The following is a 17,739-nucleotide window of genomic DNA, read 5'->3' on the forward strand; positions in this document are numbered from 1 at the left end:
ATTGCGGAATACTTGTATATGTGCACCAAACTTCCCATTTTTTAAGATTTTATCAATAATATGGTAAATACATAATAAACATATGTATCATAAATTTGTAAACAAGTATTATATACAAGACAGCATAATATAAATTTGTAAAATAACAGGTTCATCAGGAAAAAGCAAGCAACCAAATACGGTATGAGTTTGATAACATAAAAATACTTTGTTGAGGTATATGACAGTAAAGGCACTACTGTCTACAGAAGTAGATGAACTTGGGTCAAATTAAAACAAGAAGTTACTTGATAAGGAAATTCAGTTGTAACAATTAGAGTAGTGATTACAATTCAGTTCGGATTACATAGTTTTGTGATTAGGCTAATTAACAGAATTGGTATCAGCTTGCCATATAAATAGAACTTATATACACTGCACCTTTCTCTGAATACAAGAGAACCTTACAAAGAATGAGAAATTCAATTTCTCTCATATCATATCATCTCTCCTCTAATCGTCTTCATCTTCATCATTGTTACTCAACCATGCATGATGCATGTACATATATATATATATATATATACCTCAGATACCAAGATTCCTTACATGCTCAAAAGCAACATGTTGTTAATTAAGAACAAGTCAGATCAGTTCCATATAACACATACATCTCTTTTTCACCCTCTATATTCTTGGTCCCAAATCTTGGATTTTTGCATGGTGTTGCTGGTTAATAATTGCTTTGATATTATTATAAATGAGATTAAATAGGTTTATTTTTTATAGATGTGAGATTTGTAGTATGTTCTTTTTATACGTCTAAAAATAATTATTTGGAGGTTCAGTAATATTAGATCGGATATGTGCTGAACTTCTCATATCATATTATAATTGAGATTAATTTAGTTTAATTTAATTTTAAAAAATATATTTATAAAGAGAGAATATCTCACATTTATAAATTATCCAAAAAATATATTTTAAAAAAGTATGGGACTTGTAACGAATATAAAGAGAGAATACTATGCCTCAATAAAGCTTAAATCATACATTAATAAAACATATACCATACTTTGTTTATTAAGTGAGAAACAACCAACATATATATGTAGAAAGTACAAACCACAAATGATAGGAATGGAATACTACACATATATGTAGTATGTATTATGTTAGGTGTATATTAAAATCAATTATCAAAATTAGTTATTAGTATGAAATATATATTAAAATATAAATACACATTAAAAATAAATTCAAACACACATATATTTATACCTAAATATATTAGTGGTTGATTTTAGTGTACAAATATGAAATTATAACAGATTATTACTTTTATAATTTGGGCGTGGCACCTCCTTGACTATGGCTATCAAAAGATCAAGATAGAGTGGAAACTGCGCCACGGCAAAGAAAGCCACCGGAAAAGAAGTGGCTGTATAAAGAGGAAACAACAATGTCCTGTACTTGTGTTGGATGAGAAAGTAATGGCCGGAGTAAAATGCAACAAACATTGCTATGATAGACACAAAGAGTGAGCTCAACCCTACAAGGAGTTTCCACGGCAAACTCCGACGAAAATCGCTGGCTTCTTTCCGAGATGTCAGGATGGCCAGGAACATTATCAGTCCCGTCACGGAGAAGCAAAGTCCAATGAGGGAGGCGATGGCAAATGTATCGAATGCCGGTCGACCGGCTAGTGGTGCCTGGCCGTTGTCGCCGTTGCCTCCTGGCACTGAGCTGCTTGTAGCGAAGGACACACCGGCAATGAGCGCTGCCACCAAGGAGAAAGATTCCGATGTGTCCTTCAGCCACTCGCTGCTATCTTTGATGAGATCTTTGTGGTATTCGGCAAAGATCTCTCCGGCGGTTTTTTTTTCATTGTTATTTCTGAAGTAAAAGTGTTCCGGCACAATCTCATTAATATACTGCATGCAACAAGGTAATAGGTTGTGTTACTTGTTCTAAATTACAGAAATGATCTCTGAATAAGTTTGGAATCTACTTTTAATTAGGACTCAATTTTCTTTTTTAATTCTAACTTTCTAGGATAATTTTTAATCTTTATATCTAAAATCATATATGTATGCAGAATATGCTTCTAATTTATTATGAGTTAATGATATACCTTAAACCACTTGATTTCCCACATCATTTGCAAAGCAGAGCCAGCTATGCCCCAAGGCTTGTCCTTGCCAAGAGGCTGTTTTGCCGCCAAGTGCAACATTGTGTTCTCCTCATCATCCGTTGCCAGCACCATGTTCTCCCAAACTTTTGGTTTCGAAGTCGATAGTATGTTCTTCAATTTCTCAATAACAAGGGGTTGCTTATTTATCACTGCCACCAGCAACACGTTTCGCTTCTTTAAGTTGGTGTTGTATATGGCACTTGGTATCCTGGATTGAATCTCTTCCACCAATTCAACTATGCCGTACTTTGCTGCCACTAAGAACGGTGTCATTTTCTCCTCGTCATCGTCGTCATCTTCGTGTTCCTCCTTGTCGTCGCCATCATGATGTTCATGGGCTATCAATTATATATCACACTAAATCATTATTTTATATTATATAGATGATATCAAGGCTCAAATAAATATTTATGTAATTATTAAATCATTTCTGTCCTCTAACTAAAATATATACTAGTCCAGAATAGTACGCAGATACCTTCCGGCGTGTTCTGTCGTTGATTTAAAGCATCATTTATTTCCTCGAAGTCACCTTTCCAATCATCAGAGGGTTTACCGCCAGTTCCAGTGAATGCCTCAGAAGCGTTTTTCATGAGTGTCTTCAACAGTTGATTACTCCATTGGTGATTCTTCTTTGCCTTTCTTACCTTATTTAACACTTAACAACCATATGCAATAATTATTTGAACCAATATATCTTAATAATAATAATCATTTCAATGTAATCATAGTGTGAATAATACAGCTCTATCTTCCTTTCGATAATAATGCAGACAGTGTGAATGGGTCTCTCTCTTATTCCCTCGTGCAATAGTCTTTTTACACTTTATTATAAAGTTTTTTTTTTTATCTTTGGTTATAAAAGCTCACACACTTATACCTAGGGATGAAAATAGGCTAAGTGGTTTGTCATAAACCTGCCGTTTATTTTTTTTATTTAATTAAATCTGTTATAAAATAGGCACAAAATCTTATTTTTTTAAAAGTTTTATTTTTTAAAAGTTTTAATATATTAATAAATTGGTGGAAACTCAAGTGAAGTCGATTTTACATGAAGTTGATACTTGAGAGCTGTTAGATGATTTGACTGATTTGACTAAATTTTTATCCAATAACTCTCAAATATCAACTTCACGTGAAGTCGACTTTACTTGAGTTTTTACCTAATAAATCAAGTTTACGCTCATTAATTAATTTTATTGATCTGACAAATTTATTTGAATCAACTAAAACATAATTACATATATGAATAATTTTTTATTATTAATAAAATAATTAAATATTTTAAATTTATTATATTTTATTATAAATATTTTTATATATTTTAAATATTTAAAAAATTTAAAATTCTTATAAATATTAAATATGATATATTATATATAAATATTTTTATTAAAAATATTTTTTAAATAATATTTTTAAATTTTTTTATTTTTATAAAAAAATGTCAAGTCTTTTAATAAGTTTCAAGTTAAATCAAACTGAATAACAAACAAAATTTAATACTTAAAAAAAAAGTTTATAACAGACTACAAATTAAACCCAAATTAATTAACCATATTCATATGATAGATTTTATCTGTTAAAAACAAAATTTGATCTAGCTTATTTTTACCCTTACTTATACCAACACTTTAAATTAAAAGATCTAAATAAATAATTCTAAGTGACTAATATTTTTTATCTTATTTTTGTCTTTTAAATCAATATTAGTCCATTTTTTTTACTCTAATCCCTTGAGAGTTATATCCATAACATTCTTTTTGTTATGCTTAATAATAATAATAATAATAATAATCATTTCAATGTAATCATAGTGTTCTATAATCATCATCAACATCTCCAACCACCAAGCCTAGCTACGAGAATGACGAAGAAATCAAGAAAACGACTAGCTAGGAATCGCAACACTTTAAGTTGAAATAAATAATTCTAAGTGATTAATATATATTTTTTTCTTGTTTTTGTCTTACTTTAATCCATAACATTCTTTTTGTTATGCTTATATGTAAGTGTTGATGGTGTGTTCAAATTTTGTTAATCCATCACTATTTAAAGAGTTAACAAGCAATAATATATACCTTGTCCAGAAACACCAACAGAAGACACGTATGCAGTTTTGATAGCTTGGCAAATTACAGCATAGTTTGGTGGAAAGAATCCATCATATTTTTCTGAGGGATTTTCTTCATCGACCTTGTCATCACTTCCCCAAGTAAAAAACAATTTGCCTGCACATAAACAATTTGCATTGCAACATAATTCTATTATCTCTAAGGCTATATTTGATTATGAGAATATGATAAGATAGCATTTTAAAAATAAGATACAAAAGCTAAAAAATATAAAAATTAATATTTTTATATTTTGTTTAATATTGAGTTAAAATAAATTATAAAAGTCTAATTTATTTTTATTTTTGTTCATTTAAAAAATTTATGAAAAAAATATATTAATAAAATATATATTTATAAAAATTAATAAGAATAATAAAAAAATAAAAAATATATATTTTTTATTAGGTGAATACTACCAAACTCCTTCTAAAATAACATGTAAGTTACTTTTCATTATGTGTCACATTGTAATTGGTCCTTATCTTAACCATAGTTGGGTTATTTTATAATTTATTATTCTTAAAATATCAAAGCTCCACTCCCGTTAATTGAAGCATATTCCACTCCTCCATTCTTTGTTTATCACTTCATTACCTAGATTTGGTCCTTCCAAGCACCGTCACATTCGTGACAAAAAGTACTAACGTCATCACCATGCCCTCCCATACAACCTCTCTTCCCAGTATAGTACAGCCAGTGCTTCTTTTTGGCGTGAATCACTGCTTACCCACATAATTAATGGTTAATTTGGTTATTAAATTTTTTTATTAAAAAAACATATTTTTATTTAATTACGTGATGGAACATATATTTATATGTAAAATATAATATAATAAAATAAATCTATTCAAAGTATTTAAAAGTATAATTAAAATCATGAACATACAAATATAATAATAAAATTTGTACTCCAAAAAAGTAAACATATTTTTTTATCATACATATATTATTTAAAAATAAATATATTATTAAAATTAATAACAGAAACTTAAAATGATAAAATTCAATTTTTTTACCGTATTTTTTATAGTATTTTTATTTTTTAATTTTTAATTTATTAGTACTTTATTATTTAATTAATAATTAAACAAATTATTTTTATGAAAAATTATTTTTATATTATATTAGAGAAGAGACTAATATAACAGTTTAAAAAATAAATTGTATAAATATTTAAGAGATAAATATGAAATACATACCTAAGTAATGTTTAGTTTGGTTATTAAATTTTTTTATTAAAATAAATCTTTATTTAATTACACGATAGAACATATATTCATATGTAAAATATAATATAATAACTCTATTTAGAGTACTTAAAAGTATAATTAAAATAAAAAATATATATTTTTTATTGTACATAAATTATTTTAAAAAATAATAAATTGTTAAAATTAATAACACAAGTTTAAAATGATAAAATCTAACTTTCTTACAAGTATTTTTTATAGTATTTTTATTCTTTTAATTTTTAATTTATTCGTACTTTATTATTTAATTAATGATTAAATAAATTATTTTCATGATAAATTATTTTTTGTATTATTTTAAAGAAGAGACCAATATAACAGTCTAAAAAATAATGTAAAAATAATTTTTAAATAAAAAATAGATAATATTAAAATTTTTAAATACAAAAGTAAATTATATAGATAGATATTTAAGAGATAAATATGAAATACATGCCTAAAATAAATAAAAAAAATAAAACAGACAAAAATAATTCTCCATTTCTCAATAGTACTCCCATTTTGTCTGTTTTATTTATTTTAGGTATGTATTTCATATTTATCTCTTAAATATTTATACAATTTATTTTTTAAACTGCTATATTGGTCTCTTCTCTAATATAATACAAAAAATAATTTTTCATAACAATAATTTGTTTAATTTTTAATTAAATTATAAAGTACTAATAAATTAAAAATTAAAAAAATAAAAATACTATAAAAAATACAGTAAAAAAGTTAAATTTTATTATTTTAAATTTCTGTTATTAATTTTAATAATATATTTATTTTTTAAATAATACATGTATGATAAAAAAATATGTTTATTTGTTTGGAGTACAAATTTTATTATTATATTTGTATATTCATAATTTTAATTATACTTTTAAATACTTTGAATAGATTTATTTTATTATATTATATTTTATATATAAATATATGTTCCGTCACGTAATTAAATAAAGATTTATTTTTTTAATAAAAAAAATTTAATAACTAAAATTAACCATTAATTATATGGATAAGCAGTGATACATGGCAAAAAGAAGCACTAGCTATACTGGGAAGGACAAGTTATGGGCGACGGAATTCAAAGACGTGACTAAGGGATGATGCACTAAAGAAATAGAGGTTGTGTGGGAAGGCAGTAGATGGCGATGACGTTGGTGATTCTTGTCACGAACGCAACCGTGCTTGGAAGGACCGAATCTACGTAATAAAAAATAGAGGAGTGGAATGTGCTTCAATTAACGGGAGTGGAGTTTTAATATTTTAAGAATAATAAATTAGAAAATAACTAACTATAGTTAAGATAAGGACCAATTACAATGTGACACATAATGAAGGGTAACTTACATGTTATTTTAGAGGGGTTGGATAACATTCACCTTTTTATTAATATCGTTGTATCTTTTTGGGTCAAGATAAATATAAAATATATTAATTCAATATCTTTAAAAATAATGTCTATATTCATATCTTATTTGTGAAATATAATTTGTGTCTCTAAATCCCTATCGATAAACAAACGTAAGCTAAATGTTTGTCACTAGGATATGTATATACGAAAAATCAGTCACATCTCACCGGCGAAGCATGTCTCATATATTGAATTGGTTCAAGTACATACGAGAGAGGAAAAGAAGGGATATAATGAAAATGTATTCACATACCAACAGAAATGAGTGATTTTGAGGATTCGTATAATGTGGTGTAATTCTCTGGAAGCAATTCTTCGGGTTCAGTTTTGTTCATCCTTTCCAAATACTTTTTCATTTTACTTTCGGCATCCAATGGTTCTACAAGTATACCTTTAAAAAAATGAAAAAAAAAAGAATTAGTAGATGAAATCAATCATTTTAAAAAAATAAATGATATTTAATTTGAACTTTATTTGAAAAAGAGTAAATAAATAAATATATATTGTAAACAAAAATAAAAAAAAAATATTATGAAAAAAAAAGAAGATTATTAAGAGATGAATGTGAACACCCAAATATTTGCAATTCTATAAGTGATCACTTAGAATGTCCATACTGCATGTAATAACGAATGTAGATTTCGTAATGCTTCAAATAAAATAATATTACACATCTAAGATTTTTTATAAATCAAGTTTAAACAAATTAAATAATAAAATTTAAAATAGTATTAATTATAACTGATTTTTATTATGTTAGATTAATTTAATTAAATTTGGTTAACAAATAGACTTGGATATATAATATTAGTCTTTCAAAATATTCGGAACAAATTAAACTGAATCTTTTGGTTTCAAATATACAAGCATATAACGTACAGTGATAGAGGATTAACTTCCACCATGAAAATTTGATTCCACTTGGGAAGGCCAATGGCCTAGTAGCAAGGACTTTGAGAGGGGTGAGCCTTTTGTTGTTGCTGAGGGTAGCAAGTTCACCAAAATAATGCAGTATTATCACCGCTAAATCTGTTCCACCATAATAATATATATGAACAAATTAGTCATGTATATATTTACGAGGAATGGGCTAGCAATTTTGGTATTTTGTAACCATCAATTGGTCATCAATAGTATTTTTAATGGTGTGAGATTACATTCAATGATGAGAAATCACTCACTTTTCTTTTGATGGTTAAGTATCGGCAGAAAACACAAAAGTTGCTAGCTCCTATATTGTAATAATTAAGCAATGAATTGAAGATGGCTTACCAAAATGCTCCCTCCTAATAGCACAGTGGAGAATGGTATCTCCGTCATGGTGGCGGACAAGCTCCGGAAAAGTGATGGGGAGGCTTTGATGGGTGTGATGGAGGTAAGCGAAGGCTTCCTTGTGCCAATTAAGAGCAGCAAGAAACAATGGTGTCTCCCCTTTCTTGTTCTTCAATCTCCTCAATTCTATCCTCTCCGCTATGATGCACTTGCAGAGTTTCGCAAACCCCCTTGACGCCGCCACATGGAGAGGCGTGTCGCCGTGCTCATTCCCTTTCTCCAGAGCACCCGTGTTTTGCGCCACGATTTCATTCACAAGATCTTTAACAACTTCTTCTTCGTCCAAATCCACGGCCACGTGCAACGCCGTGTCCTCAGAACTGTTAACCGTTATGGTGTGTACCTTTGGCTTTGACTCGTACATCTTCCTTACTTCATCCCAATTGCCTTCTAATGTGTAATGTGCTAGCTTTTTACTCAATTCAACTTCTGTCTCATCTTCTTCGGATATTTCTTTCTTTGGTGATGAACTCATCATAGGGGACGACATTTTTTGCCAAATATTGCAAATTCTAAGGCTTTCGGACTTATGTTATACTTAATTAGTATAGTTCGCATCTTATGTATATTATTTGTATTCCTCGAATCTAATGCTTTTAGCTTTATTTAGATCACAAGGGAAGAATAATATATTATTATAACTTTTGAGTGAAGCTCCTTCATGACATCAACACTCTCATAAATACTCAAATGAGAATATCATTATATAAAAGATGATAGCTAATAATTATTAACTAATTAACATAATATAAATCAAAATTTTAGGTAACATACACCTTAATTTCTTTTCTTCTTCTATAGTTAATATAGCCGTCACTTTTTAACTCTTAAGATATAATAACAAAGTATAAATTATAAAACAAAAACACAAATTGCGTCAATTTTCTGAAACTTCTTTCGCTTATTAAAATTGGACTTACCATACTTAAAGCAACACTCTTCTTTAACGCTCTCCCCCCCCCCCCCCTTTTCTTTTCCCTTCTTTTTTTTTTTGCTTTTTTTTTTTAACCTTTGATTGTTAGAATCAAAAGAAATAAAAAGGAAGGGCAGTGTAGTACGGGCCATAATACTATTGAAGGAAAGAATTATTCACCTGTGTTGTTAACTTGTTATAGCCAAGCTATTGTTAGGGAGCAGAAGCGTATCTTTTTATCCCTCGTTTTTTATTGTAAAATTTGTTTCTAATATTAGCTCTTACCCTTTTTTTAATATTTGGTCCATATTGTTGAGAGATATAGGTATTTGTGTGTATCCTTTTATCATTTCAAATTTTTAGGAGTAGTTTTATAATATAATATTAAAAATTTTATGATCTAAAAATTTAGAGTTTAATTTTTGTGATTATAAAAAAAAAATTAACATCATAAGACCAATAATAAAAAGAAATCCTATAAAAATATATATATAAATTTAAAAAAACAAAAAAGATTTTTGTGTGAATGAATATATTAGAGATAGTCATTTATATATTTTTCTATTATCTTAAATTATTTAGATAAATAATTTTATGATATAATATTATAATTTTTATGGTCTAAAGATATAAAATCCGATCTTTGGTGGTAACTCTAGAAGAAATAATTTTAGTATAAGACAAAAAAAATATATGCAAAAAATTTATGTAAATTTAAATTGTTGAGAGAAGTAATTTTATAACAATATATATTTTTTGTGAAATTTATTTAACTTTTTTTTGCGTTTTAACTATGTATTTAATTATTTTTGCTTGAATGTTTTGTTTTTTAATTATTTTTGTTAAGGTAACAACGAGAATTGATTGCCTCTATAAAAAAATTTATTCTAACGGTGTATGTTATAAATAAGGCAAGAGTTTTATGGTCATATTTTTTTCTAACATCGTCATTGTAATTTTATATGATTGTATTTATATTATATTTGTCAAACTTTTCACATAAAAAGTATTTAAGTAATAATACACATGAATGAATATATTTTGAAAACACACATAAATTACAAAATTACACACACAAACCACAAAAAACAAATCCATGACACAGAAAAACACACACTACTTTTGGTTTGATGAAAACATAACTAAATCTATCGGCCGTAGTAAAAAACTCGTACATTAATGAAACATACACCACATGATTTGTGAGACAAAAAATAAACCCAAATCCCCAAAAAGAAAAATAAAAAAAAAAATCAGCAAATCAAAATATGATTAAGGATACATATATATATAATAGAAAGGAGCTAAAAACTTTCAACTTTGTCACTTGCATGTGGCACCTTACTCAAAATAGCAGTTAGAAGATCAAAGTAGAGTGGAAACTGCGCCAAGGCATAGAAAGCCACGGGTATGGAAGTGGCGGCATAGAAAGGAAACAAGAACGTCTTGTACTTGTGATTGATAATGAAGAAATGGCCGCAACAAAAGGAAACAAACATGGCTATGATGGATACAAAGAGAGAACTCAACCCTAGAAGCAGTTTCGTCGGCAATCCTCTGCGAAAATCCCTTGCTTCTTTTCGAGAAGTCAGGATGGCCAGGAACATTATCAGTCCGGTGACGGAGAAACAAAGTCCAATAAGGGACGAAACTGCGAATGCCTCGAATGCCGGTTGTCTTTCTAACAAAGGCTTACCTTCGTCGCTTGTCCCTCCGGGGACAGCGCTTGCTGTGGCAAAGGAAACACCGGCTACTAGCCCTGCTACAACAGAGCAAGATTCCGATGTTTCCCTTAGCCACTCGCTACCTTCTTTGACGAGATCCTTGTGCTCTGTCTTGAAGATTTCTCCTGCAGTTTTTGAATTCTTGTTGGTTCTGTAATTGAAGTGTTGCGGCACAATGCTCTTGATATACTGCAAAATCCATGCATGCATAGTAGAATATATATAATTGCTTGTGTGAAATTAATTTAAGACAAGGTTGATCCATCTAAGTTTAATTGAGTGAAGACTAAGATCGACATAATTATATCAGTTTGTTAGGCAATTAGTATAGTTAATATATTGGTTAAGTAAATCAGTGATTAGACAGTTAGCATTACAAGTTATTTTTGCAGTTAGTGGCACACCAATTAATTGTATATTAGAAAATCCTCTAAAGTAAAAAAATTAATAAAACGATAAAGTAAAAATAATCATAGAAAATTCAATGGATGATTAGTACTCTTACGTTATTAATTTTTTTATTTAAAAAAATTTAAATTCTTGTATATAATTATATCAATTCACTGAAAACAGAAAACAAATAATTAGAAGGAAAAAAATATGCTTATATTAACTAAGATGTAGTTAACATATGTACTAAGGACAAGAGTTAAAGTTACTAGTAATAAAAAGTTTAAATAGTTTACTTTAATAAATGTACAATAAATATATTAAAATTTTAAATTTTGAATTATTTTTTATAAAAACTTTTTTTTAATTAGTAACGTTATTATGTATCCAAAAGACACATATTAATTAAACCCTATTAATTATAATGGCTATGAAATTTTAAAGAAACCTTAAAAAATATTGTTAAAATCAAAATAATTATTTTACTGTTAGACAATATTTTTTAATTTAAAAATAAAAAATTAAAATATAATAAAAATGACACTAATTTTAACAATAATTTTTAAATATTGCTAAAGTTGTATAATCATTGTAACTAACTTCTATAATATCACCATAGATTTTGCTACATATAAATTAAAAATAATTATTTTTAAATTTTTAATAACTAGATTTTAAATTCATTTTCTACTTATATTAATAGATTTGGATTCTCTAAATTTTAATTTTTTACTTTAGAGGGTAAAATGTGATCTTCTACCCTTGAATAGTTTCTCTCTCATATTTACTCTTGACTCCATCTATAAAATAAATAGTAAGAGATCACATTTTATTCTCTAAATTAAAATTCAAACTCCAAATCCCATACTAATAATATTATTCTTACACTGATGTATTAATTAAATGACAAATTATTAATAAATGCTTATAACAAAAGCATTTTAGCTTATGGGATATAAATTAATTAGAGAAAATAAATCTTTTTATTTTACTCTGAGACTACTTGATAATTACTCATTCTTTAATCTGCTTAAAATATGTATGCGGATACAGAAATAACAATATATATAACATGCATTAATTATTATAGAAATACCTCAAACCACTTGATATCCCACATCATTTGCAGAGCAGAGCCAGGTATCTGCCATGGCTTCTCATCACCGAGGGCATAAGCTGCCAAATGCAACATGGTGTTCTCATCATCATCTGCAGCCAGAACCAAGTTGTTCCAAACTTCTGGTTTTGATTTCATTCTCAGTGTCTCAACGACAAAGGGTTGCCTGTTCATCACTGCCACCAGCAAAACATTTTCCTTCTTTGTGTTAGTGTTGTGGATTGCACTTGGTATTTTCGATAGAATCTTGATAACCATTTCAACTATGCCGTTTTTCGCCGCCACTAGAAATGCTGTCTCTTTCGGGTCAATGCCATCCTTTGCCTCCTTATTTTGATTAGGAGTTGACTTTCTGCTATCTGTTATCGGCGATGACAACAGCATTGGTGTTTGGATTTTTTCTTCTTTTTCTTTTTCAACATTTTCGAATCTACTGCTGTTTTCACCTGTGGAATGTAATTCATAAATCTGCTTTACATTTTACAATACAACTAACTTAACAGATTCTGTTTTAACAGAATAACAGAACCTACAACACTAGCCTAACCAACCTCCTTCCCATTCCTTATATTAATCCCAAAAGAAAAAAGGAAACTAAAATGGGAATGATGAGGAAAACAGAACATACATCATTTGGTTTGGGCAATGAAGATATCATAAAGTGCATTTAAAGAATTTATATTCTTATGATGATATAAATACTATTTCACATAATATAAATGTAATAATAACAATTTTTTCACATATTGAATATAGATGAAAATATTAGAATAAGTTTGGTTGGTTTTTTATTTTTTATTTTTATTATTTTTTATTTTTAAAATTTTGTATGGAAAAAATTATAATAAAATTTTACTTTTTATTTTTTACTTCACACAATTTTGAAAAAATAAATAGAAAATTTTGAAAGCCAATATAGTTTTTAGCAATTTTGGCTAGTATTTGACTAACACAAATACTAAATTTTTTTAACAAATAAATTTTATGATTTATGTGTGTAAATTTTAATAAATGTATGTAAGTACAAATTATGCTAATTTATATGTGTAAACTCTAATAAATATAAATTTAAAACTATGTATAAATCTTTATATTATAAAAGTGAATACAAATTATTATCAGTTATAATAATAATAATAATAATAATAATAATAATAATAATATTTATTAGTCATAGTGTTATTGTATTTAAAAATAAAAATGCAACTCAAATGCATTGTATCCTTATTCAGAATCACAATATCTGAAAACACATTCTTCTCTCAAAACCTTGATCATAAAAAGAATATATAAATTGAAAAGTAGGTGCAAATTTATATACAATTAACTTTATGTAATTAATAATTAAAAATAATTAAATAATAATTTAATCCAATATATTAAATTATCTAATAGTACTACCTTGATTGAATTGATGAAAAGCTTCAAAGACGCCAGTGTCAAACTCCCAACCACTAATAAGATCAGGTTGGCCACCCCTTCCGGTAAATGCTTCATATGGCTTTTCCATCAGTTTGTCCAGCAGTTGACGACTCCACTGGTGCTTCTTCTTTATCTTTTTTACATCCTTCAACGCTTTTCAAAATTAATATACCATCCAAAAAATATATAAAAAATCAGTAATGTTATTAATTAATCATAGTAGTAGAATAATTTAGATAATTAAGAATGGAAAGGCGTACATACCCACTCCCGAGAGGCCAAGAGTGTGCACGTACATTGACCTGATGAATTGTTGAAGGGTAGAATAATTTGGTGGCAGAAATCCAACCTCATGTTTTTCTGAATTTTTCTTTTGTGGATTTTCTGCGTCATGCTTTTCTTTTTCCTGTTCTTCTTTCCAGCTTCCTGTCCAACCAGAAACACGTTTTGCAATAATTTACTATTGCAAATTAAAATAAACTTTTTTTTATATTCTTAAAGTCCCTCTAATTTCCTTTTTCCTTAGAAAACTTTAAATTTTTTATTGTTGTTCATGCCATTAATAATTTAACTGATTCTATTAAATATTTGCATGTCAAGCTAAATTACTAATATGATATATCACATGCTGATATGCATGGTAAACTCAACCGAAAACTTTTTTTTTTGTTTAAAATTAAAGTCAGTAATAGAAAAGAAATAGAGGAACCAAAATCTATCATAGATAAAGACTAAGAAAACTGAGTAAATTATAAACATTGTACCTAAAGCATTACTAAAATGTTTGAAAAATAGTTATAAAAGATGAAAATGACAAAAAAAAATCTTAAAAATAACATTATTTTTGACAAAATAAAAAAAATATTTTTTTATAAGTAGAAAATGATTTATATATTTGATTAAATTTTAGAAATATTAGATAATTATTTAAAAATACATAAAAAAATGATGAGACAAAATTCGCTTTTTTTTCAATTTTTGTTTTTAAAATTTTCAGCTATTCATTTAGAAATAAAATAACCAAATAAAAAATCAATGGAGATAAAATTATCACATCTTAAGAGCGAGTGAAAAAATATCATATTTATATGCATGCAAAAGACTGTTTAAAAATCCAATTTCTAGAGCCGTATTTTGAGAATATATATCTCATATTTGATTAATTTGTTAAATTAATATTTTTTTTGTCATTTTTTATCTTTTAAAATTATTTTTATCAGTATTAATATTTGAACTTTTAGAGACATTTTTGGTAGTTTATCCAAAAACTTTTAAAAGTTGAACAATTTTTTTAAAAGAAATTAAGTTTAGTAACAAATTAAGAAAGAGGAGAAAATTAAGCGGGATAATATGAGAATCCATACCCACAAGTAGAGATTTTAAGTTCAACAATGCTTGACATAGTGTTGCATAATTCTCAGGGAACTCCAACTTTTCAGATGGAGGCTTCTTCATCTTTCTCAAAATCTTATCCATTGTAGTTTCAACATCTAGTGGTTCGACAAGTATACCTTTGGAAGGAGAGGAAATTAAATTAAAGAATAATAAGTTGAATTCAATTTTTAGATTTTATTTTAAATTAGACATGGGGGAACTTGTTTCTTGGATAATTTTGTTACGATGTTTCTAAAAAGACTTACACAAAGAGTTAAATCACAATAATGCAGCTAAACATACATGTACTATATTCGAACTAGAGTAAAGTTTAATTCTCTTTATAGATTAAATTTTTGCAGTGCTCTCAGATTTATTATTTTTATTAATTTAATCTCTCTCATATTTTAATTGTACTATATTAGTTTCTAAAATTAAATTTCGGATACCATAATAGTCTCTAAACTATTTTTTGACATTGGCTCAACAAAAAAAATACTAAATTATCACTGTATTTTCAGAGTTTACGTAAAAAAAAATTAAAATTACTATAGTGTTTAGAATTCAATTTCAAAAATTTTTATAGTAGTAATTAAAATTTAAGAGATAAAATTAATAAAAGTCATGAATTCGAGAGACTCTCATAAAAATTATAGTGATATATACATTTTAATTCAATAGTATAACTTACAGTGATAAAGAGTTAGCTTCCACAATGAAAGTTTGCTTGCGCTTCTGAATGCAGAGGGCCTGGTGGCAAGGGCTTCGAGAGGAGTGATTCCATTTTTGTTGGTGTGTGTGATGAGGAAATCATAACAATGCACTATTATCACTGCCAAATCTAGATTTTCACATAAACCATTGGGCAATTTATTGACCATTTCAAAGATTAGTAAGTAGTCTTATTGACCGCTAAGTAACTGAGGCAAAAATAGCATTACTATGTTTTTATAAATATATAAAAATAAATTGAAATTAAAGAGTGCCCTATCATTCACACAGGTAATACTTTTCAGAATAATAATAAATATACTCGTATTATATTACCATATTTAATTTGAACTCAATTCGCACTTAATAAGGTGTTACACTATTATTAGATCAGTTCTGATTTATCTCACTTTTCATGAGAATCATCACACTACATACAACTAATGATATAATAGAATTGTATGTTATTAACTTGATGAATGATGTAAAAATAAATTCCTCTAATATTTTCAAATGTTCTCATTGAGAGTGACTTGATGAATAATTAATGCATCTATAAATATAAATACATTAATTTTTGGATAATCTAATTTTATCGAGTCAACTTCAAATTGATAATTGATAATTGAGAATTGTTAAATGAAAATTTAGTTAAATCATTCAAATTATTTAACGGCTCTCAACTATCAATTTCATGTGAAGTTAACTGCACCTGAATTTTCATATTAATACAAAAAATATTAAAGCGTGTTTAACATTTTTGTTCCTAGATATGGAGAGAACAAATGGAATAAAAGGAAATAAGAATGAATATGTGGCTTACCAAAATATTCCCTACGAATAGCACAATGAAGAATACTATCACCATCTTGGCGTATAAGATCATTCAAAATAACAGAATGTTTTGTGGCATCATAAAGGTAGGCAAAAGCATGTTTGTTCCAATTGAGAGCAGCAAGAAACAAAGGTGTCTCCCCTTTCTTGTTCTTCAAACTTATCAAATACAGCCTATTCTCCTCCCCTACGATGCACATGCACAGTTTCACGAACCCTCTAGAAGCCGCCACGTGTAACGGCGTGTCCCCATGCTGGTTCCTCACCTCAAGAGCCTTCTTCCTTCCTCCTTCTTCATCAACTTCATGCTTGTTGATTGCTTCCATCAGCTTCTTAACGATTTCCTCTTCGTTGAGTTCGATGGCCACGTGCAGCGCCGTCTCCCCGGAGTCGCTTATCGCCACGGTACGCGACTCCGGGTATGAGTTGTAGATCTCTACGACGGTTTCCCATTTGCCTTCTAGTGTGCTCTCGGCTAGCTTCTCATTCGCTTCTTGTGGCGAAATCTTGTTGGATGATATGTCGCCATAACCGCCTCCTGATGATGACATGTTTCTCTCAAAGCTCGATCAAGACTTCGGAATGTGTGATGGGGATATATGTTGTCTTAATCATCAGTTGCATGTATTTTTATACCCAGAGATCCAAGATTTGATATCTACTAACTCTAAAAATGAGTTTAATAAAGATAGTACCCAATACCCATTTTAAAATAATTAAGGGTTATTTAAAGACTTTACATATTAATTATCCACACCTTTAATTTTTACTGGTTAATAGCTTAGCTTCATCGTGAAGTTCCATTGTGAATATCACTTTATCCGAATGACAAGGAATTGAAGAATAAAAAGGGATGTGAAAAAGAAAAATGATATACGTTGAAGGCTGTTCTTTGGGTTGGATTAATTTGAAATTGAAGTGAATAATAAAACGCTACCTTGCTTGTTTCAATTCACTGCCATATATTCCCGCTATAATGTATA

The 17,739-nt window shown here is 27.9% G+C and overlaps 2 protein-coding genes across 2 annotated transcripts; both read right to left on the minus strand.

Moving 5' to 3' along the window:
• Positions 1-1,111: 1,111 nt before the first annotated feature.
• LOC112702263 (uncharacterized) lies at positions 1,112-8,816 on the minus strand. Its single transcript, XM_025753230.3, has 7 exons — positions 8,212-8,816; positions 7,819-7,968; positions 7,193-7,330; positions 4,255-4,404; positions 2,652-2,831; positions 2,114-2,511; positions 1,112-1,913 (listed from the first exon to the last, which is right to left on the minus strand). Exons 1-7 carry the CDS (start codon positions 8,759-8,761, stop codon positions 1,302-1,304), a joined length of 2,178 nt encoding a protein of 725 aa, XP_025609015.1. The 5' UTR covers positions 8,762-8,816; the 3' UTR covers positions 1,112-1,301.
• A 1,391-nt stretch (positions 8,817-10,207) lies between these two features.
• LOC112702264 (uncharacterized) lies at positions 10,208-17,452 on the minus strand. Its single transcript, XM_029288192.2, has 7 exons — positions 16,746-17,452; positions 15,903-16,052; positions 15,202-15,348; positions 14,102-14,263; positions 13,817-13,990; positions 12,395-12,861; positions 10,208-11,097 (listed from the first exon to the last, which is right to left on the minus strand). Exons 1-7 carry the CDS (start codon positions 17,305-17,307, stop codon positions 10,489-10,491), a joined length of 2,271 nt encoding a protein of 756 aa, XP_029144025.2. The 5' UTR covers positions 17,308-17,452; the 3' UTR covers positions 10,208-10,488.
• Positions 17,453-17,739: the final 287 nt, after the last annotated feature.

This window comes from Arachis hypogaea, chromosome 7, assembly GCF_003086295.3.
Source record: "Arachis hypogaea cultivar Tifrunner chromosome 7, arahy.Tifrunner.gnm2.J5K5, whole genome shotgun sequence".
NCBI lineage: Eukaryota > Viridiplantae > Streptophyta > Magnoliopsida > Fabales > Fabaceae > Arachis > Arachis hypogaea.